The 23,373-nt window shown below is 44.3% G+C and overlaps 1 protein-coding gene across 7 annotated transcripts in view; it reads right to left on the bottom strand.

The window, feature by feature from the left end:
* The window catches only part of FAM228B (family with sequence similarity 228 member B), a 151,254-nt gene that overhangs the window by 67,083 nt on the left and 60,798 nt on the right, over positions 1-23,373 (bottom strand). For all 7 annotated transcript variants that reach the window (XM_033938744.1, XM_033938741.1, XM_033938748.1 and 4 more), the window contains one exon: positions 14,283-14,363. In XM_033938744.1, coding sequence (XP_033794635.1) covers positions 14,283-14,363 — 81 coding nt within the window. The remainder of the gene's footprint in view (positions 1-14,282; positions 14,364-23,373) is intronic.

The following is a 23,373-nucleotide window of genomic DNA, read 5'->3' as shown; positions in this document are numbered from 1 at the left end:
CAAAACACCAAGAAAAGAGATTAAGTTCTTAGCTTGATAAAATATTTTCCAGTAGATAGGGATGGTATGCTGAACCAAGGGTCTTCCAACCCACTCCCGTGAGTTCGTTGCAGGAGATATTTCAGCATCTCCTCCTCCCTGTTCTCTGCTGCCCCCAGTCAGTTAGTTTCAAAGCTGGCAAAATCCCTACAGAAGCGAAAAGAAAGAGAACAGGGAGACACACCTCCCCCCCCCTCAACTGGAACTTGATCTGCTCATACAAAATAATAAAATGCTCACAGACAGGCCAAGGAAAGGAAGGGAACTAAAGTTAACCTTCATTAACAATGAGCCATAAGGACCTGTGGAACTCCAAGAAAAACCCTTACAGAACTATATACAGTGGTGCCTCACACAACGAACTTAATTGGTTCCAGGAGCAAGTTTGTTATGCGAAACGTTCGTTATGTGAAACGCGTTTTCCCATAAGAATACATGTAAAAAAAAATAATTCGTTCTGCAGCATAAAATATGCTAAGATGACATAAAAAAAGATAAATTTTTGGTTATTATTTTTATTTAGATACATCTAAAAACATAATTGTTTTTTAAAACAACACACATTTTTTAAATTTAAAGACAGACTAAGTAGAGTCTAATTTTACAGTGAGAGAGGGCAGAGTCTCAGCGGCAAAAACTGGGACTTAACTGTTCATTTTTTTTTTTTTTCTACCGTGTTTCCCCGATGATAAGGCAGGGCCATCAAATAAGACAGCCCCCCCTTTTTAGAAAAAAATGTAAAATAAGGCACCCCCCCGCAAATAAGCCACCCACCGATACCTGCGCTTACCCGAATCGGGTGGTACGGTGGGTGACTCCGTGTGGTCCCTGGCACCCCCGACACGATCCGGGCAAGAGGGAGCTCAAGCCCTCTTGCCCCCCCGACTCCCCGACACGATCGGGGCAAGAGGGAGCCCAAGCCCTCTTGCCCCCCGACTCCCCGACACGATCGGGGCAAGAGGGAGCCCAAGCCCTCTTGCCCCCCCGACTCCCCGACACGATCGGGGCAAGAGGGAGCCCAAGCCCTCTTGCCCCCCCCCGACTCCCCGACGCGATCGGGGCAAGAGGGAGCCCAAGCCCTCTTGCCCCCCCGACTCCCCGACACGATCGGGGCAAGAGGGAGCCCAAGCCCTCTTGCCCCGCCGATTCCCCAACTCCCCGACAATATCGGGCCAGGAGGGAGCCCAAGTCCTCCTGGCCACGGCGACCCCCTAACCCCACCCTGCACTACATTACGGGCAGGAGGGATCCCAGGCCCTCCTGCCCTCGACGCAAACCCCCCCTCCCCCCAACGACCGCCCCCCCAAGAACCTCCGACCGCCCCCCCAGCCGACCCGCGACCCCCCTGGCCGACCCCCACGACACCCCCAACCCCCTTCCCCGTACCTTTCTGTAGTTGGCCGGACAGACGGGAGCCAAACCCGCCTGTCCGGCAGGCAGCCAACGACGGAATGAGGCCGGATTGGCCCATCCGTCCCAAAGCTCCGCCTACTGGTGGGGCCTAAGGCGCCTGGGCCAATCAGAATAGGCCCGGGAGCCTTAGGTCCCTCCTGGGGGCAGGGCCTGAGGCACATGGTCGGGTTGGGCCCATGTGCCTCAGGCCCCGCCCCCAGGAGGGACCTAAGGCTCCCGGGCCTATTCTGATTGGCCCAGGCGCCTTAGGCCCCACCAGTAGGCGGAGCTTTGGGACGGATGGGCCAATCCGGCCTCATTCCGTCGTTGGCTGCCTGCCGGACAGGCGGGTTTGGCTCCCGTCTGTCCGGCCAACTACAGAAAGGTACGGGGAAGGGGGTTGGGGGTGTCGTGGGGGTCGGCCAGGGGGGTCGCGGGTCGGCTGGGGGGCGGTCGGAGGTTCTTGGGGGGGGCGGTCGTTGGGGGGAGGGGGGGTTTGCGTGGAGGGCAGGAGGGCCTGGGATCCCTCCTGCCCGTAATGTAGTGCAGGGTGGGGTTAGGGGGTCGCCGTGGCCAGGAGGACTTGGGCTCCCTCCTGGCCCGATCGTGTCGGGGAGTCGGGGGGGCAAGAGGGCTTGGGCTCCCTCTTGCCCCGATCGTGTCGGGGAGTCGGGGGGGCAAGAGGGCTTGAGCTCCCTCTTGCCCCGATCGTGTCGGGGAGTCGGGGGGGCAAGAGGGCTTGAGCTCCCTCTTGCCCCGATCGTGTCGGGGAGTCGGGGGGGCAAGAGGGCTTGGGCTCCCTCTTGCCCCGATCGTGTCGGGGAGTCGGGGGGGGGGGCAAGAGGGAGCCAGGCGGAGAGAGGGCAGTTAAGCGCAGTGCCTGCGCGGAAGGATGCAGCTCGGGCGACTTCGTTGTGTGAAACGAAGTTCGTTGTACGAATCAAGACATAAAGTTCGTTGTGCGCAGCGTTCGCTGTGCGAGGCGTCCGTTATGCGAGGCACCACTGTACATGCAATATACAATTACTTCAAATAAGGACAGCTGGCAGAAAATTCAGTGACACAACCTCCAGGCAGCAAATAGGTAGGTGTATCGACAACGATGGGCGGGAGGTTCAGTATACCATCCCTATCTACTGGAAAAGATATGATCAAGGTAAGAACCCTATCTCTTTTTCCAGTGCAATAGGGATGGTATGCTGAACCAAGGAGCGTACCTAAGCAATCCCCGAAACCCTGGGTGGGAGAGATAAGCCTGCCCACAAAACAGAGGCTCCAAACAAGGAGTCCTCCCGTGCCCCACGTCCACCCTATACAACTTGGTGAAAGTATGAAGAGACAACTAAGTCACTGCTCTTCAAATTTCAGCTGGTGGGATTGTTCTGTATTCAGCCCAAGAAGAAGAAAATTCTCTAGTTGAATGTGCCCAAAGAGCAAAAGGCAGCTGCTTCCCACAGACAATGTAGGATGACGAAATAGCAGGCCTAATCCATCTTAAAATTGTAGCCTTGGAAGCTGAGTTCCCCTTCTTCGCTGGATTCATCAAGATGAAGAATAGCTGTTGATCCAAAGAGGCATCCCTGAGGTCGACTGTGGACATAGCCATCAGGCCATGCTGCTGCGGGCAGCTGTCGTCCAGGTCAGCAGAACATGCAGAGAGTCCCTCTGTGGAGACTAGCAAGAAAGAAGGGAGTGTTATAGGGGACGCATATGCGCTCTAGCCCAAGGCACCACTCTAGCAGCTATTGAACCCAGAACTTGAAGATGGTGCCAGGCTGACAGGTTCTGTTGAACCAGGAATGCCAAAATGTGGTCCCAAAGTTTGTTTACGTGCCTCTGGAAGGAACACTTGGTCTTTCTCCATGTTGAATTTGACACCCAGGTACCCCAGCAACTGAACTGGTTGCAATTGGCTCTTTTTCAAGCTGATAATCAAGCCCAGACTCTGAAGAGTTGCCATGATGGCCTGGACCGTTCTCTCTACTTCCTCCCTTCAGGAGGCTCTCATGAGCCAGTCGTCTAAGTAAGGGTGGACAAGCAAGCCTACTTTGTGGAGGTGGGCTGCTACCACAATCATCACCTTGGTGAAGGTCCATGGCGCTGTGGCAAGAGTGAAGGGCAGAGCCGTGAACTGAAATGATGTTCCAGGACATTAAATTAGAGGGAACACCTGTGAACTGTGAAGATGGAGATGTGTAGATACACCTCCATCAGATCCAAAGCTGCCAGGAACTCTCCTAGCTGTACACCAACCGAAGCGTCTCCATCCAAAACCAGGGCACTTTGAGAGCCATGTTGACATACTTGAGGTCAAGGATCAGCCTTCAATCATCAGAGCTTTTCTTGGGCATGATGAAGTATATGGAATATCTTCCGGATCCCGAGTCTGCATCTGGCATCCGTTCAATTGCCTGAATATCTAAGGGTCACCTGGATATGGACGGCGCTTTCCAGTCAACCCGCTGGGGAGTTCACAAACCAGTCCGAGAAGGGACATGCAAACTGCAACTTGTAGTTGTCCCTGATAACCTCTAGCACCCATTGGTCGGACATGTTAGTTTCCCATATCTTCCAGGAAGTCCTGCAGCCAGCCTCTGATCTTGCACGGAGGGGCTAGAGACCTAGCATCATTGGGATTTCTTAGGCTGTCCTCCCTGATGCAAGGTGGAGTCCTGGGACTTTCTAGTCCTAGAGAATCTCTGTCGTTTTCTGAAAGGATCTCTGGGAAGAGGATCTGGAGGAGAAAAGATGCAAATGGAATGAGCCTTGAAAGGACCCACAGGATTGCCCTTTCACAGCCCAAGGCCTGCTGTCCAGAAGTGATCTTGGACAGCAGTGCTGAACATTAGCCATAATATCATCCATCCCCTGGCCGAATAGCATATTGTCCCTAAAAGGAAGCCTGTTAAGTGTGACTTTGGACGTGTAGCCCCCAGCCCAATGTCTGATCCACAAAATCCAGTAGGCTCTGGACCCTTTCGAGTAGTACTATGTCCTTTTACATGTACGGCAACCAGTGTTGGATGCAGTATTCCAGATGGGGACATACCATGGCCAGGTACAACGGCATGATAACCTTTTCAGATCTGTGTGTGATCCCCTTCATAATCATTCCTAGCATTCTGTTTGCCCTTTTCGCTGCAGCCGCGCATTGCATGGACGGTTTCATTGATTTGTCTACAAGTACTCCCAAATCTCTTTCCTGGAGGCTCTCGCCGAGTATAGCACCGGACATCCTGTATTCGTACATATGATTTTTGTTACCGACATGCATCACCTTGCCCTTATCCACGTTGAACCTCGTTTGCCATTACGCGGTCCATTCCTCAAGTATGTTTGTGTCTCGTTATAGGTCTTCACAATCCTTCTGCCTTCACTACTCTGAATAACTTTGTATCATCCACAAATTTAATCACCTCACTCGTCGTGCCAATTTCTAGGTTGTTTATAAATATGTTGAAGAGCACAGGCCCGAGCACCGATCCCTGCGGCACTCCACTCATGACACTTTTCCAGTCCAAATATTATCCATATACCCCTCACTCTCTGTTTCCTATCCGCCAACCAGTTTTTAATCCACATGAGTACATTACCCTCAATTCCATGGCTCGCAATTTTTCGAAGTAGACATTCATGCGGGACCTTGTCAAACGCCTTCTGAAAATCTAGATATATGATGTCGACTGGTCACCCTTGTCTTTTTGCCTATTTACTCCCTCAAAGAAGTGCAGTAAATTTGTCAAGCAAGATCTTCTTTTGCTGAAGCCATGCTGGCTGGTCCTTATCAGTTTATGTCCATCAAGGTTATTGATGATGTGGTCCTTTTATCAGTGCCTCTACCATCTTTCCCGGTACTGAAGTCAGACTCACTGGTCTGTAGTTTCCCAGATCTCCTCTCAAACCTTTCCTGAAGATCGGCATAAAATTCACCACTTTCCAATCTTCCGGAATCTTTCCTAATTTGATTGACAGATTGCCTATTAGTTGAAGCAGTTCAGCTATAACCCCTTTCAGTTTCTTGATTACCCTCGGGTGAATGCCATCTGGTCCCGGGGATTTATCGTTTTTAAGCGTATCAATCTGTCTGCATACCTCTTCTAGACTGACTGTCAACCCTGTCAGTTTCCCATCTTCATTTCCTGTGTATAGCCTGTTGGCTTCTGGTATACTGGATATATCCTCTTCGGTAAATACAGATGCAAAAAATGTGTTTGGTTTGTCGGCGATGGCTTTAGTACTCCTTTAGTACTCCCTTTATTCCATGGTCATCTAACGGCCCCACTGCTTCCTTTGCGGGTGGTTTCCCCTTAATATATCGAAAGAATGGCTTAAAATGTTTTGCCTCCTTGGCTATTTTTTCCTTGTAGTCTCCTTTGGCCCCTCTTACCGCCTTATGGCACTTGCTTTGATGTTGCTTGTGCTTTTTCCAGTTTTCGTCCATTTTTGTCCTTTTCTATTCCTTAAACGAAGTCTTCTTTTCTCCGATTGCTTCCTTCACTGTTACAGTGAGCCACGCCAGTTCTTTTTCCTCTTGGAACCCTTGTTGATACGTGGTATATATAGATTTTGTGCCTCGGTAACTGTGTCCTTAAAAAGGGACCATGCTTGCTCTAGCGTATTTACATTGCTTATCCTCTTCCTAATCGTCTTCCTCACCATGACTTTCATCCCTTCGTGGTTCCCTTTTTGGAAGTTCAGTGTCATGGCAGTGTTTCTGGATCAATTTTTTGTTCCTGTGTCTAGGTTGAAGTGAATCATGTTATGATCCCTGTTTCCCAGTGTCCCTTCTACTTCTATACCTTATGCTGGTCCTCGTAGTCCATTTAGAATTAAGTCCAGAATTGCATTTCCTCTTGTATTTTCCATGACAAGTTGTTCCAGGAAGCAATCACCTACAGCATCTAGGAATTTGGTCTTCCTAGTGCAGCTGGAGTTGCCTAGGTTCCAATCTATTCCCGGATAATTGAAATTGCCCATGATAACTGTGTTGCTCTCTGCTACTCCTGATTTGGAAACATACGTGAACAAACTCTCAGCTACTAAAGGAATAGCTTCTTCCTTGTATAAACTTATACAATCCAAAAAGTATTCGATTACGTCTACTAATAATTCTAAATGGTTTGACATCTTTGGGATGGCTACATCTGTCACTTCGAACACACACATTTTGTCCACCATCTGGCAACAACTATTCAAAACTATCAAATCTGCCTCTATGATCCAATCTATGTATTTTTTATTGCATAGAGCAGTATGGACACCGATTATCTTTAACAAAATTAATTTAGACACTTCATCTCTATGTTGGTCATGCAACACTCATAATGAAACACTCAAACACATGTTACTTCAATGCCCTCTTATTCAGAACTACTAGGAATGGGTACGTAAGACTATAACCACTGTTCTTACTATTTCCTTGAACATTAACTTGCCTCATATAATCTTGGGTTGCCATGATGACTATCATTATCATTTCATGAAACTAAGCTATTTTGGCTTATGTGCTCTTTAGCATTGCAGAATGTGCTCCACAATTGGAAAAATCTAGCCAATACAGAATATAACAACTGGTAGATTACCCTTTGCTTAATAGTTAAATACAAAAAGGCAAATGCAGAGAAGCATAATTTGCTTTCCTTCCAGAAAATGTGGTCACCCTTACTATCTTTCTGTAATGTGTAATCACTAGACCTTTGGTATTCATATTGTCTGCTTTTTCAATCATTAAACTGTTGATACTTGCTCAGCCATTTCACTACTCTTTACGTGTACAAGCAGGATGCTCTGATTATAAACTAGGTATGTAGTTTTTCTTATCATCATGATGTATACACCTTGTTCCTCTCTGTTGTGTAACTTGTTCATTGTATTTGCATAATGTTTTTTACTTATATTAAATAAAGAAAACTTTTTGAACTTAAAAAACAAAAAGGGATTCCTTCTATGATAATCCAAAGCAGTGCATCATAAAATGCTTTATTTATATTTTGAAATGTCTAAAAATGAAATAACCCTTAAATTCTATTCTCCCACTGGCTGAATATTGCTGATATGAAAATCCTACATGAACCATGATCTCCATATGCGATGTAAGTTTATTAGGTCTTTCCTGAGGACTCAAGCAAGGGGTACAGTTATATATATGTCTAGCTTTATTACCACTCATGCCCCAATGAAAATCCCAACGTAGAGTTCATGGGAGCTGCTGTCTTCCTTCTTCCCAGCTCTTCTGTCTTTTCACAGTAGTTGTTTTACAATTTTCCACTACACTTGGCTCACTCAGGTCTATGGTTCAAGCATAGGAAAACTGATGAATTCCTAGCAGCTATAGGCATTATGGACACTACAAAATCCAATGATCACCAGAAGTGAAACTCAAGCTCTTCTGGTATTATTCATAACTTACTTCATAACCTGCAGCAATATCACCATAATTAGATGGTGACATTAACATTTTTCAGGTATAACAAATATTTAGCTTGCTCTAAACTTATTAAATAAGTGTATAATTGTTATATTGTAACATATACTAACTTAACTATCAAGGCTCTAATTATATGTTAGCCACGCCTATAATATTATGTTTGTCATGCAGTGTTTGCCATGCTATGTTTTGTCATACAATGTGCATCATACTATGTCTCATCATACCATGTTTGTCATGTTATGTTTGGTTAACTGTTTTGCCCTGAGCTCTCCTGGGAGGATGGGATATAAAACCAAATAAATAAATATAAAGGTCTCCTTATGTTATCCTTGATTCTGCCATGTCCTGTAAATGCCATATTTGCTGGCGTATAGGATGTACTTTTTTCCCCTCAAAATACGCTTAAAATATGGGGTGCGTCTTATGCACCGGTAATCAAAATTATGAGTTGAAATTTCAGTCAGTCTAAAACTTATGGTTTATATTAATATACCATCACGTTGTTTCTGCTCTCTCTTGGATGCCTTGAGGTCTCACAAGTACGCTCTGTATATGCATGTCACGTTGTTTCTGTTCTCTCTCGGATGCTGCGAGGTCTGCGTTACGTTGTTTATGGCTTTGAGGATGAAGATTAAAAGGTACCTAACTACAGTGTTCCCTAGTTACATTTTTTGTAGACATAAATAACTATAACATTAGTACAGTAAAATCATTATTGAAATTCATGAAAAAATGAAGAAAATTATTTTTTCTTAAAAATATGTATAAAAAAGGGGGTGCAGCTTATACACTGCTGTGTCCTATACACCAGCAAATACGGTACATTAATAATCCCTTTTTTTTCTCTCTCCCCTTCGCCTATACCAGTTGATCTTTCAAGCATGCTTAGCCCTTGTGCCATCTCTAATGCTTACATATTTTGTTGAATTCCATCTTCATCACCCATTTGAACAATGTTATTTGGGGCAAGGTTCTCCCTCTGTGTTACAGTTCATCTATCATTCCCTTTTACTTTCCTATTGACAATACATAATCTGAACCTCTCACAGTCAACAGTTTCAATATTATAGGAATACTATTGGCACAGACCAACAGTCATTTTGGTGCCTCAAATGTTAGACCTGTTTCTGGGTAAATTTGACCTGCTGATTCCAAAAATGGCACCAGTTTTCTCCTATCAGCTCTAGTTTTTGAGATACAGAACATGTGCCATATACCACTCTTCACTCTGCTCACCCAACTAGGAATCACGTTTGATAGTAAACTAACATACCATCTACATATCAGCACAGTAGTCCAATGTTGCTTTTATCGATTGCATATGATAAGATCTCTATCTAAACTATTAGAACCTGCTTCTCTGAACATTTTGATTCACTCTCTTGTGATCTCATGTATCGATTATTGTAACGCCCTCTTTAAAGGCATCACAAAAAAAGAAATAAGAAGACTCCAACTAGTACAAAATATTGCAGTAAAAATTTTATTTAATGCAAAAAAATATGATCGTCACCCCATTTTTACATAAATCTCACTGGTTGCCTATACAACATAGAATCACCTATAAAATTATTTTATTAACATTTAAAACCAGAGAAAGTAATCAGCCTGAATTCATTAATAACCTACTTATCCCTTATAACCTTACAAGGACTCTTTGATTTACAGCTTTACACCTACTTATTATCCCATCATTGAAACATATAAATACATTAAGGTCCGTAATTTTTTCTGTTAGCACCCCTTCTCTTTGGAACAGTATTCCAAACTACTTACGTGAAAAACTTGCATTAACAGACTTTAAGTCAAAATTAAAGACATTTTTCTTTCTCGACACTTTTGATACCTAACTGTCCTTTTAAGGACAACCTAGCACTTAATAGGAATCTTAATACCTGTTCCCCTTCCTATTGTTCTTTTCCTTTACATATTGTAGTTCCAGCCCTTCTTTCCTTCTTGTTTCTGTTTGTTAAATTTTGTTAGTTTTTTAGTCTTTTAAAGCTAGTATCTGCCCCAGTGTTGTGTGTTTTTAAACTGTTAGTAGATGTTTTTAAACATTTTTTTACACCGCCTTGAAGGTTTGATTAGGCGGTATAAGAAATTTTAAATAAACTTTTTATGGGGTGATTATTTTTAAGGATGCTATTTGGGGGTAGGGAGGTATTTTTGAAGATTGAAAAATAAGTTTGAATGATTATATATGTGAAATTTATGTTTAAAATTTGTATAGTGTATTTCTGAAACTATGATAAAATTAATTAATTATATTTTCACTTATTTAAATGAATAAAGATTATAAATAAAAAAGAAATTTTAAATAAACTTGAAACTTGATTTAAAAAATCAGAATATTTTAATGTAGTGTTTAAATTAATATTTTTTAAGCATGAAGGAAACATATTAAAAATTAAAAGAAAAGTGTACAACATGAAAATCTATACCAAAAGTACAAGTTTATGATACAAACTTTCCAGTCATTTGATACACAAGAAGCTCCTTTTGTAAGACTTCCAAGAGTGCGATCTGCTAGGATAATCCCACATAAGATTCCAACAACAGTTTGCCATCATGTGTGCATCATCCCATCTTCCTTGGTGTCTGGCTTCCATTGTTTTTATGTCTTGGTGAAATCTTTCACCTTGCTCTTCACTTAAGTCACCAAATAAACAACATGAAAAATGTGTGCAGCTCCTGTTTCTCTCCAAACTTCAAAAATGTGCACACTGCTGTAATTTTTTTGTGAAAAATCCTATTTTCATTTCCAGGCTATAATGTAAGCTCACAATCTGTCCTGTCCTCTAATTGGCCACGTCCCCTATTGACGTATGTCATTACCAGGCTTGGTGTTGCTGAAAGACAGCTATGTTATCTGCCCCTGATAGCCGATTGAGCAGTATAAATTTTTTTTAATAAACTTGAAACTTGAAAACTTGTCCCTGAGGCTGACCACAAAGACCCTTTGGACATGTACTTGACTCTTCTCAGAATCCCCCTCCTTCTTCTTGGAAAGTGTTGCGTCAGTGAGCACGTGCAGAATATCTTGTTACCATGGCAGAACTTCTGCTTTTTAGTGCTGTTCTTAGCCCTTTATCTGATGTTCAATTCTCTGATGAAATGTCCCCAGCCTTTTTGGAAAGTTTCCCCATAAGCTGTTCAGCAGTCAGTAGAGATGTGCAGAAAACAAGTTTTAAAACTGCCATTTTTGTCCTTAGAAGAATCCATCTTGTGCTTGGCCTGTGTTTCCCATCTTGGCCGTATTGTTGAGCATAGCATTTCAAGGCCTGTGGTTGGAGGGTCCCCTCGGGGGTCTCTCAAAAGCGATCTAAGTGACTGTACAGATAATGGACTTTAACACTCATGTTACAGCCAAGCCTGTTGAAATGAAAGAGCATATCCTCTACAATTGTATGTAGTTGTCTGCCTTCTTGCTGCCAAGAAAGTTTTCACAACAAGAACAAATGAAGACCAGGCACATGATTCAGTTTCATTCACTGATGCTTTGAAATGTGGGTCATTTATAAGTTGTCTGTTTTGTGGACCATTGAAAATTCCTGCCTTCAATTTTTCCATGGTAAGTCCAGGTAACATATGCGCTATGTATTTAATGCATGAACCGTCTTTATTCAAAGCCTTTACAAATTGTTTCATCAAGCCTAGCTTTATATGTGGTGGCAGTATAATTCTATCTCATGCTACCAAAGGTTCATTGATTACATTTTGTCCTCCAACCACCATATATTCCCTCGGAAGCCAATCTTTTTTTGCCCAGTGTTCATGTTTGGCTCTACTATTCCAAAGGCATAAAAAGCAAGAATACTTTATGTAGCCATTTTGTTGACCAAGAAAATTAACCATCTTCAAGTCTACACAAATCACCCATTGATATTCTTGGTAATTTATCTTTTCCAAGATTAAAGAAATGGCCTTGTACTCTTCTTTCATCCTGGTGGAGTGACTGATTGGAATAGAGCCATATTTGTTGCCGTTATTTAAAAGAACACATTTCAAACTACGTTTTGAACTGTCAATGAAAAGACTTGGGTTATATTCTGAAAGACCCATTTTTTTCAGAAAGTTTCTGATGTCATTGCAGAATACTAAGTTGTTGTCTTTGATAAAGAATGGCAGCAAGTCCTTTTCTCTCCTTTGATAAAATATAATTTTTATTCCAGGCTGAAGTATATTCTTTTCCTTTAGTCTGGAGGCAGAAGACTCCTTGGAAAGATTTAAGTCCCTGATCAGATCACTCAATTCATTCTGGTCAAAACGTTCAGTATGTGAAGTTGTTTGAGAATCACTATTACTGCCCCCACTTTCTTTACCTTGTGCGATATCAGACATGTAAGACCCATCCTCTGAGAACTATAATAGTTCACGAAGAGGTGGAATGGGTACAAGATCCGACTGCAGAACAGGTCTTCTGGCTGAAGGTAGATCAGGGTAAGACCACTTGTCACAATTATTTCGATTGATGCCTCTGATATTAACAATACAAAAATAACAATCATTGAAGTGGTTTTTCGGTTCCCTCCAAACCATTGGTACTCTAAATTTCAGGCAGCTTCTTTTTCCATTTGTCCACTGGCGCAAATGCTCCATATAATAATAAGTTTATTCTTATATACCGCCCATCTGTGAGGAGCCCATGGTTTATCTTGATCTCCAAGCTTGACACCAAAATAACCTATATATGCTCTTTTTACAAACTTAGAAATAGGTTTCCTACTTCCTTTCAGTGTATATCTCCACAGATATAACAAAATAAATCAGGATGACTCAAGCGGTGTCAGGTCAAAAGCGCGCCGGGACAAAGGCGCGAGCAGACAATTCAGCGCAGCGCGGAGGCGCGCACCGAAGAAAATTACTGTTTTTAGGGCTCCAACAGGGGGGTGTGGGGGGAACCCCCCCACTTTACTTAATACAAATCGTGCCGCGTTGTGGGGGCGTTTGGGGGGTTGTAACCCCCCAAATTTTACTGAAAACTTAACTTTTTCCCTGTTTTTAGGGAAAAAGTTAAGTTTACAGTAAAATGTGGGTGGTTACAACCCCCCAAACCCCCCACAACGCCAGCGCGATTTGTAGTAAGTAAACTGGGGGTGCTCCCCAACAAAACTCCCCGTCGGAGCCCCTAAAAACAGTAATTTTCTTCGGTGCGCGCCTCCGTCTTGCGCTCAGTTGTCGGTGCGCGCATTTGTCTTCCGCGTTGTTGTCTATGAACCGACTCAAACAGCTCTGTCTTGAAGTAGCCATATCCTCTACGGTATTCGATCGGCAAAAATGAAATGATGTGAGTGGGAATATACACACACATCCTATATGATCATAACTATTATACAGTTAAGTTACTTACCTTTTACAATCCAATGTTTTGGATGTAAAACTACAGTTGGAAATGTGTAAACACTCTCACTATCCCCCTCTTACTAAGGTGCACTAAATTCTAATGCGCCCATTGTATTCTATGGACGAGTTAGCATTTAGCATGCGCTAAATCGATAGGCGCGCCTCAGTAAAAGGACCCCTATAATCTGCTAACTTGTACGCAGAAACACAAACTAGGTAACAGAAAACAAAGTTAAAAAGCCCATTAGAATTTAAATCTATGTGCATTATTTTTAAACAGATCATGTTTATGTAATCTAAGGAAACCATGTTTACCATCTAAATTTTTTGCACATAATTATGTAGTATAACAGAACAAAGGCGATTTTGTCATTTCAAGCTTTACATTTTTATGCCAGTGGGCCTTACAGGAAAGAAAGTAGACAAATAGTTGTGAAACACATGTCAGTATACACAAAAAAGTGAATAATTTAAATACATAAATTTCTCATTCAAAAAAGAAAGCTTGTTATGACATCCCCATTCAACCATATCTAAGAAACCAGAGCTGATGTAGTCTTTCCAATGCAATTTTTTGAATCAGTACCCCATATAACCCCAGGAACAGGTCAAAAAACCCAAAGCACTAAGCAAAAAAAAATATTTTTTTGTTGACCTGTGACAATTCTATTCAAACAAAGTGGAGTAGTAGAATGACTATGCTGTAAACTTGATTGCAATAAGTTCTGCTCTTAAATACTAGTCTTTGCTCAAACTCCCCAAACCTTACAATAGGCATTGATTTAAACCTCAATTATCAGCATCTCTAAAGGATTTTAAATTTCAGTCATAAAACTAAAATATTTGAGGTCTAATAAATCTTTGAGCCTAGCATACATCAACATAAATACTGTTGATTTAATTGAATAATGAACCAGCCAATTATATTGGTATAGTTAATCTCTTCTGCTACTTAATTCCTCTCTGTCCAGGAGCACGTAGCAACTCAGAAGGGAAGGATTGTCCTTTTGTGCTTTATAAACCACTAATAAATCTGTATGGAAAACAGTTTTTTCTAATATATTTCTGTTTTACATACCTTATCGTTTTGACAGCAGAGATTGTAAAGGCAAAAAGGATCATACTCCAGTGGATTATAAACTTCCAAAAACACATGCCCCTGTAGAAAAAGTCAAACAAAAGACATTACTAGGACATAACTGTGGTTAGTGCATTAAAAGTTATACCAATACCAAATAGCAGTTGTTGACCGCATTATCCCAATTCAAGATCTCATGAGGTTTACAGAAATAAAATATTATGTCTAGAAAACAATTACAGAATCTTGTTAAAAAAAAGTAACAAATCCAATTAAAAAATCATCTAATTGCTCAGAAGTTAGCAAATAAAAAAAGTTTTCCTTTTTTTTTTTTTTTACAAAATACCAAATAGTTTGAATCCATTCTAATAGACGGAAACAAAATATTCCAGAATGATGTTGCACAAACTGAAAAAGATGCATTAAGCAATCTTGAAAAAAAACAAACCCCTTTAGAAATGGTTGTGTGAAGCAACAATTGCTCCTTTAAGTGTGAGGAGCATCAAAATAATGGAGGAGAGAACAATTTAATTACAAATTCAGAATTAAGCCCATAGAAACTCTAAAAAATGAGACATGCTGTTTTAAAAAATATTCAGGCTTGCATAGGTAACCAGTGAGCTCCACCATAAAACATGAAAAACTATCAAATTTCCTACCTAATTCTAAAAATAATTCAAACAGATATGTGTTGAATAAGTTGACGTTTGTTCAATAACCTAGAACAGTGGTTCCCAAACCTGTCCTGGGGGACCCCCAGCCAGTCAGGTTTTCAAGATATCCATAATGAATATGCATGAGAGAGATTTGCATATAATGGAAGTGACAGGTATGCAAATCTCTCTCATGCATATTCATTAGGGATATCTTGAAAACCTGACTGGCTGGGGGTCCCCCAGGACAGGTTTGGGAACCACTGACCTAGAAGAAAGCCCCATATTAAAAACATTAAAATAGTCCAACTGAGATAACATCAACAACTGGGCCAAAATAGCAATACGCTTTTTATTAAAAATAAGATCAAATAAGGTGAAGCTGTCTCATTTTGGGAAAAAAAAAAAAGTCTTCTGCTATAGATGACTAATCTGGGGCTCAAAAGACAATGAGAAATCAAGAATAACTCAGAGGAGTCTTGATTTGTCCTCAACTGAGGGTAACAAAATAGCTTTAGGAATAACGATCTTTAGGATCCTTGAACCAGAAGACTTTGGTCTTATTGGAGTTCAATTTCTGCATGTTGTTATCATTAAAATTATCACTTACACAATATATATACAGATTTATTGTAGAGATCATTATAAATGCAATTAATTGCACCCATCCTTACTTACTCCATTCAGAGCAAGTCATTATCACTGTCCTCTTAACTGACCCAAATCAAATACTGTTCAACATAATTTCTTTGCTCTTTTCAATCAGTTTCATCCTGCTTCTGTGGGCTTCCAGCACAATTATCAGTAAACCAAACCGGACTAGAGAGTTATAAGCATTCACTTGTAGCTAAACAGGAAGTTTTCCCATTCTTATTCCCTTCTCCTTCCTCCAATAATTGCAACAACAGCAGCAGCCCTCTGGAAAAAAGGCCCAGATTGTGATCCCCCTTCATAATCCTGTACAAATTCTACTATCGACACAAAATGATCCAAATTCCACTTGTGCAATTATTATTTTATATTGGAATTTATTAACCACCTTCATGAAGAGATGCACCCAAGGCAGTGTATAGCAAGTACAGTTCAATATAAAACTTATAATTTTGTTAACAGCATAACTGCAGTAAAAAGACCAAATACAAACATAAATAAATAAATACAATAACCCTCTCTTTTACAAAGCTGCACTAGCATTTTTAGCGCCAGCCACTGCGGTAACAGCTCCAACACTCATAGAATTCCTATGATCGTCCGAGCTATTACCGCCACGGCCGGTGCTAAAAACTCTAGTGCGGCTTTGTAAAAAAGGTGGAAAATGCAAAATCTGCAAATTGAAACTTAATAATAGGATTACTAGGATTACTATGAAACAGTTTCAAAAATATACTTATGATATGCGGTGCTCCCATACATTCTATTTTTCATTTATATTTTTTATACATGAAAGGAAGAGCCTCAGATTCCCCATCAGTACATTAGGCTATTGACTTCAGGGATTAATCCCATTGTCGACTCATTTAACTTTCCTCATAATTTCACTTTAACTCTTCAGAAGTCTCGAGATGGCCCATACTGCACATGTGCAAGTGCCTTTTTATCCAACATCGACTTGCATTACCATCAGTTCAGTAAAAAATCTAAGACACCAATTAGGGGAGGAGGGACAATTGTGAGAATATCTGCCTGCTGTCCCCAGATAATACCTATTACAGGTAATTAACGGTGCTTTATCTCGGGACAAGCAGGCAGCATATTCTCACAGTTGAAATTCCCTAGCTAGGAGGGGGCGTGGCTTGGACGCGAATTCTGATGGTTGGGTGAGAGAGTAGCTCCGTGCAGACAAGCTCTATTTATAGAAAATACTACAAAAATAATTAAATTTTTAAAGGAAAAAAGCTGAATATTATCAGACTATGGCATCTGGCAAACAGAACAAATGCGATTCGGGGGCTGGAGGATCCGGTACAGGAAGCAATAAGAGATCAAAGCCGGAGCCGGGCACTCCTCCTTCAAAAGTTCCGTTGCCATCAGATGAAAGCCCCGACGTTATGGAAGAATTGCGGCAAATTAAAGAGATTGTATAGAAGAACACCAGATTCATCTGGTGTGATATAACATTAGCTGAGCTGATGTCACCGGCTGGTAATATTTATTGAATGATGGGGGGAGGGGGGACAGAGGGTAAGGGGAATATATGAGGTGTTATCAAGGGTCTGTAGAATAAGGATTGACAATTTTATAAGAGGAAGTAAGAAAGGGTTAATAGACAGAGCTTATAAGAAAGAAAAATGATTAGGGAGGTTGCTAAGGTGATGGGGTGGAGCAGTCACTTGATTGGTTGGATGTTGTGGCAGGCTGGAGTGAACTCTGTGAGGAAAGGGGAACAGTAGAGTAGTCTCTTCAGGAAAAGATTATCCCTCCCTCCCTCCCATTTGTGCTGGTGTTATGTTTTGTGTTAGTGTTGTGGGGTGGGGTGGGGGATATACATGTTATATGTCGACTTGGGTGGATTTGGTGGAGCTTATGGGGTTGGGGGGAGGTGGTCGCAGCTTTGGGTGGGGCGGAAAATGGGGTTTGGCCCAGTTGGATCTGGGAGATGAGCAGTTAATAAATAAATAAATGTAACATTCGTATGCGATACCGCTGCGAGGGGAAGCATGGCCTTGCGTCACCATGGATCATGTTTGGGGGGAGGGGAAGCATGACCTTGCGTCACCGTGGGTCATGTTTGGGGGGAGGGGAAGCATGACCTGGCGTCACCGTTGGTCATGTTTGGAGGGAGGGGAAGCATGACCTGGCGTCACCGTGGGTCATGTTTGGGGGGAGGGGAGGGGAAGCATGGTCTTGCGTCACAGTGGGCCATATTTGGGGGAATGTTATAAATTTAAAGACTTAACAGGAGCTAGTTTCGACACCGAATAGCTCCCTGGGGATGTGTGAAATATGCATTGGGGGTTTGTTGGTTTTTGGACACAGATTGTATTATAAGTGAAGATAATATTCAAATAGATAATAAAGCTGCGGCCAAATATTTATTCCAATAAAACTGAGTTGTGTGATTATTGATTGATGGTGATTAGCTTTCAGTTGCAGGTGACGGGAAAGCAATGTTACTTACCGTAACAGTTGTTATCCAGGGACAGCAGGCAGCTATTCTTACTAGTGGGTGATGTCATCCGACAGAGCCCCGATACGGACGTCTCGCAAGCATGTCTTGCTTGAAGAAACTCAGAAGTTTCGAGATGCCCGCACCGCGCATGCGCCAGTGCCTTCCCGCCTGATGGTCCGGGCGTGTCTCCTCAGTTCAGGTAGCTAGCAGAGAAGCCAACCCAGGGGAGGTGGGTGGGACGTGAGAATAGCTGCCTGCTGTCCCTGGATAACAACTGTTACGGTAAGTAACATTGCTTTATCCCAGGACAAGCAGGCAGGTATTCTCACTAGTGGGTGACCTCCAAGCTAACCTCAATGGGATGGTGGGAGAGTTGGCAACTTAGGAGAATAAATTTTGTAACACTGTTTGGCCAAACTGTCCATCCCTTCTGGAGAAAGTATCCAGACAATAATGAGAGGTGAATGTATGAAGCGAGGACCAAGTGGCAGCCTTACAAATCTCCTCAATCGGTGTCGATCTGAGGAAGGCTACAGAGGCTGCCATTGCTCTGACCTTATGGGCTGTGACCTTACAGGAAAGGGGTAATCCAGCCTGGGCATAGCAGAAAGAGATACAAGCCGCCATCCAGTTGGAGATGGTGCGCTTCGATACTGGTCGTCCCAACTTGTTTGGATCAAAGGAGACGAAAAGTTGAGGAGCAGTTCTGTGTGGTTTGGTGCGATCCAGGTAGAAAGCCAAAGCACGTTTACAGTCCAGAGTATGAAGAGCTGATTCTCCAGGATGAGAATGAGGCTTCGGAAAAAACACTGGAAGTACAATAGATTGGTTGAGATGAAATTCAGAAACCACTTTAGGTAGGAATTTCGGATGAGTGCGGAGAACCACCTTGTCATGATGGAATACAGTGAAAGGAGGGTCCGCCACCAAGGCCTGAAGCTCACTGACCCTTCGAGCAGATGTGAGGGCCACCAGAAAAACCACTTTCCAAGTGAGAAACTTTAGTGGAGCCCTTCTCAGAGGCTCAAAAGGAGGTTTCATAAGCTGAGAAAGGACAACATTTAGATCCCAAACCACTGGAGGCGGTTTGAGAGGAGGATTGACATGAAAAAGTCCTTTCATAAATCTGGAAACCACAGGATGAGAGGAGAGAGGTTTCCCTTGTAGAGGCTGATGAAAAGCCGCAATAGCACTCAGGTGGACTCGTATAGATGTCGACTTGAGACCAGACTGAGACAGGTGTAGAAGATAGTCCAATACAGAAGATAGAGAGGCTCGTTGAGGCTTCTTAGAATTGGAAACACACCAATAAGAAAATCTAGTCCACTTCTGGGAGTAGCATTGACGAGTAGCAGGCTTCCTGGAAGCCTCCAAGACATCCCTCACCGCCCGGGAAAACTGGTGAGGGGTCACGTTGAGAGGAACCAAGCTGTCAAGTGGAGAGACTGCAGGTTGGAATGAAGCAGTGAACCTTGATGTTGAGTAAGTAGTGAAGGAAACACTGGAAGAAGCACCGGCTCCCTGCTACTGAGTTGAAGTAGAAGGGAGAACCAAGGTTGTCTGGGCCACCGAGGAGCAATCAGAATCATGGTGGCATGGTCGGATCTCAACTTGACCAGAGTCTTTTGAATGAGAGGAAATGGAGGAAACGCATACAGGAAGCGATTCCCCCAATCCAGTAGAAAGGCATCTGCCTCGAGGCGATGAGGAGAGTAGATCCTGGAACAAAACTGAGGCAGTTTGAAGTTGTGGGGAGCCGCAAATAGGTCTATCTGAGGCATCCCCCATTTCGCAAAGATCTGATGAAGGGAGTTGGAATGGAGAGTCCATTCGTGAGGCTGGAGGAGATGACTCAAGTTGTCTGCCAGGACATTGTCCTTTCCCTGAATATAGACAGCTTTGAGGAAGGTGTTGTGGCGAACTGCCCAATCCCAGACTCTGAGAGCTTCCTGGCAGAGGGAGGCCGAGCCCGTGCCCCCCTGCTTGTTGACATAATACATGGCGACCTGATTGTCGGTGCGAATGAGGACCACCATGTCGTGAAGCAGATGTTGAAAGGCGTGAAGAGCATTGAATATGGCTCTGAGCTCCAGAAGATTGATTTGATGGAGTCGGTCCGCACTGGTCCAGAATCCCTGAGTGCGAAGCCCATCCAGATGCGCCCCCCAGGCATAGGTCGAGGAATCGGTTGTGAGAACCTTCTGGTGGTCTGGAGGGACCCGATGGAAATGAAGAGAGTATCCTTCCCTGATGATAGTAAGAACCCAGAGGTCGGAGGTTATGGCCTCCCAGCGAGGATAAAAATGATGGAGGCGCCCTCCGATGGGAAAAACAGGGGGAGGCAGAACGAGGTTGGTTATGCCCTCGACGAAACAGTCAAAAAGGCTGAGTGGCCTTAGGGACAGCAGGCGACTGAGACTTTGGCTGACCCTTCTGAGGAGGCTGTCGCTTCGCCGGTTGCCTCGCAGGCGGAGTTTGCCTTGGTTGATAACGCCGCTGATAAATCAACGGTGGACGAGAGGGTCGAGACTGTTGAGGCTTAGGCTTAGGCTTCGGCCTAAGAATGGACTGGAAGGACTTTTCATGATCAGACAATTTCTTCGTGACTTGTCTCGATGGATTCGTCAAAAAGATCCGCCCCAGCACACGGGACGTTTGCCAGGCGGTCCTGAAGATTCGGGTCCATGTCAATTGTCCGCAACCAGGCCAACCGGTGCATCGCCACAGAGCAGGCTGCTGCTCGGGCCGAGAGCTCGAAAGCATCATAGGCAGATTGCATCAACTGAAGACGAAGCTGGGACAGCGAAGCAACCACTTCCTCAAACTCAAACCGAGCCTGGGACTCGATGTATGGTGTGAATTTCCGAAGCACAGGCAGAAAAAATTCCAAGTAGGCGGCAAAGTGGAAATTGTAATTCAGGACTCGGGACGTCATCATCGAATTCTGATAGATGCGTCGACCAAACTTATCCATGGTTCTGCTCTCGCGTCCCGGAGGCACTGAAGCATAGACCTGGCCAGGATGAGACCGCTTGAGCGAGGATTCGACCAGGAGGGACTGGTGAGAAAGCTGAGGACCCTCGAAGCCCTTATGATGCACCGTGCGGTACCGAGCATCCAATTTTCCAGGGACCGCAGGGATAGAGTAAGGAGACTCAAAGCACCTCATGAAGGTCTGGTCGAGGAGCTTGTGCAGAGGGAGGCGCAAGGACTCGGCTGGAGGACGAGGCAAGTGCATGGTGTCGAGGTACTCCTTGGAGTATCGAGATCCAGCATCGAGAGTAATGTCCATGTCATCCGCCATCTGTCTGAGAAATGAGGAAAAAGACAGTTGGTCCGCCGTCGCCGGTTTACGAGAAGCGCTAGAAGAAGACGAGGCTTCGGGCTCCATAGAGGCCTGTGAGCAACAGGGTGAGTAGAAAACCTCGGGGTCCTCGAACTCCGGGCCCGGAGGAGGAGACCCAGCCGAAGCAGCATACCCCAACCGAGGCAATTTCTTCTGGAGCGAGACGGTCGAGTGTCGAGAGGAATGCCTCGAAGAGTGTCTGGATCGATGCCCCTCATGATGCCTGGAAGGGGATCAAGCCCGTCTGTGAGAAACCTGGTCAGAAGCCTCCAAGGATCAGATCGGACTCGAGGCCGTCGATCGAAGAGGCGGAAGAGCCGGTGCCTCTCCCGGCGCCACCCATGCTTGATAGGGGGTTCGGAAGAACTCGTCCTGCTTTCTGCTATGCCCAGGACTGGGAGGCCTCGAAGATGGACACCACACAGCTTCATGGGGCGGGGTAACAGGTTCCAATGGAGGCAAATCACTAAACGAAGCTTTCCTCGAGGGGATAGGCTCCAAGGGAGACATATCACCAAGGGAGGCCTTCCTCGAGGGAATCGGTTCCAAAGGAGGCATAGCACTAACTGAGGACCGCCTTGAGGACCCGGACACCGCACGCTGCTCCTCCTCGCCGAGCAACGAGGCCGTGCGGCACGGCAGAGGAGGAGGGGGCAGTCCGCCCCTCGGAACCGGAACTGGGAGGTCACCCTGGATCAAGGCAATCAGCCGGGGTCCCATGGTGGTCATGAGTTCCATAAACTGAGCCTCCAGTATGGACCGCAACGAAGCCGATATGGAGGGATCCGCACCAAAAGGGGGCCCTTCCGCACGGTCTCCGCGCTCTTTCGGTGCCGCGTGCTTCTGCTTGCCAGCCTTCGGCACTTTAAGCACCACCGGTGGAACTATAGGGGTCGATACCTGCTCCGAGGAGACGGAGGAAGGCACCGGCGCCGAAGTCGAGGCCGAAACTGGCGTGAACGATGCCGGTTTTAGAAGGCCCGAAGCAGCCGGGGAGGCAGAGGGCTTCGCCGATGAAGTTGAAGCACCAGTCGATGTCGAAGCTGACGGATCCAACGAAGCTTCCATCTTGAACATGGACTCCCACAGCAGACAGCGGCGCTTAAATGCTCTCGCTGGCAACGTGGAGCAAGGCCGGCACGATTTCGGGAAGTGATCCGGTCCCAGACACTGTAAGCAGCGTCGATGAGGGTACGTGAGCGAAATCGCGCGCTGGCACTTGCTACACTTTTTAAAACCGGTGATCGGCCGGGACATAGGCCGGAAAAGCTCCGCCGCAAGGTCGAAGGCGCGGGGCCCCTGCCTCGCGGCCGACCCGGTGTCGGAAGAAAAAATTTATTTTATTTTTTTTTTTTAAAAAGAAATCAAAGAAAGAAACAAATGCACAGGAGAGCCAAAAAAACTCAACCCGTGGCAAAACAGAATGCAGAAAAAGAGATTCAATGTGCGCAAAATTGAAGATAGACTTCTCAGCTCCGCAGAAGAAAAAGAACTGAGGAGACACGCCCGGACCATCGGGCGGGAAGGCACTGGCGCATGCGCGGTGCGGGCATCTCGAAACTTCTGAGTTTCTTCAAGCAAGACATGCTTGCGAGACGTCCGTATTGGGGCTCTGTCGGATGACATCACCCACTAGTGAGAATACCTGCCTGCTTGTCCTGGGATAATGCGAATGCTAATGTTATAGACAGTAATAAAAAATTACAAAAAGCAATCGACGATGCTGCAATTCTTACTAAAAGAGTGGATGTGACAGAAAATAGAATAAATATTTTGGAAGACAATTCTGAACAATTAAATATGGACATGAGACAATGCAAAATAATATGGAAGGAGGTTGAAGAAATTAAAAGAGACTTTGAAGACAGCCGGAACCATGAAAGAAGAAATAATTTAAGAATCATCGGAATGCCGGAAGGGGTGGAAAAAAACGATCCTATAACTTTCCTGGAACAGTTCCTGCCTAAAGTGTTGCCATTAAAA

Source organism: Geotrypetes seraphini, chromosome 3, assembly GCF_902459505.1.
Source record: "Geotrypetes seraphini chromosome 3, aGeoSer1.1, whole genome shotgun sequence".
Classification (NCBI taxonomy): domain Eukaryota; kingdom Metazoa; phylum Chordata; class Amphibia; order Gymnophiona; family Dermophiidae; genus Geotrypetes; species Geotrypetes seraphini.
Note: the sequence above shows the minus strand (reverse complement) of the source record. Positions and strands in the feature narration are given on the sequence as shown.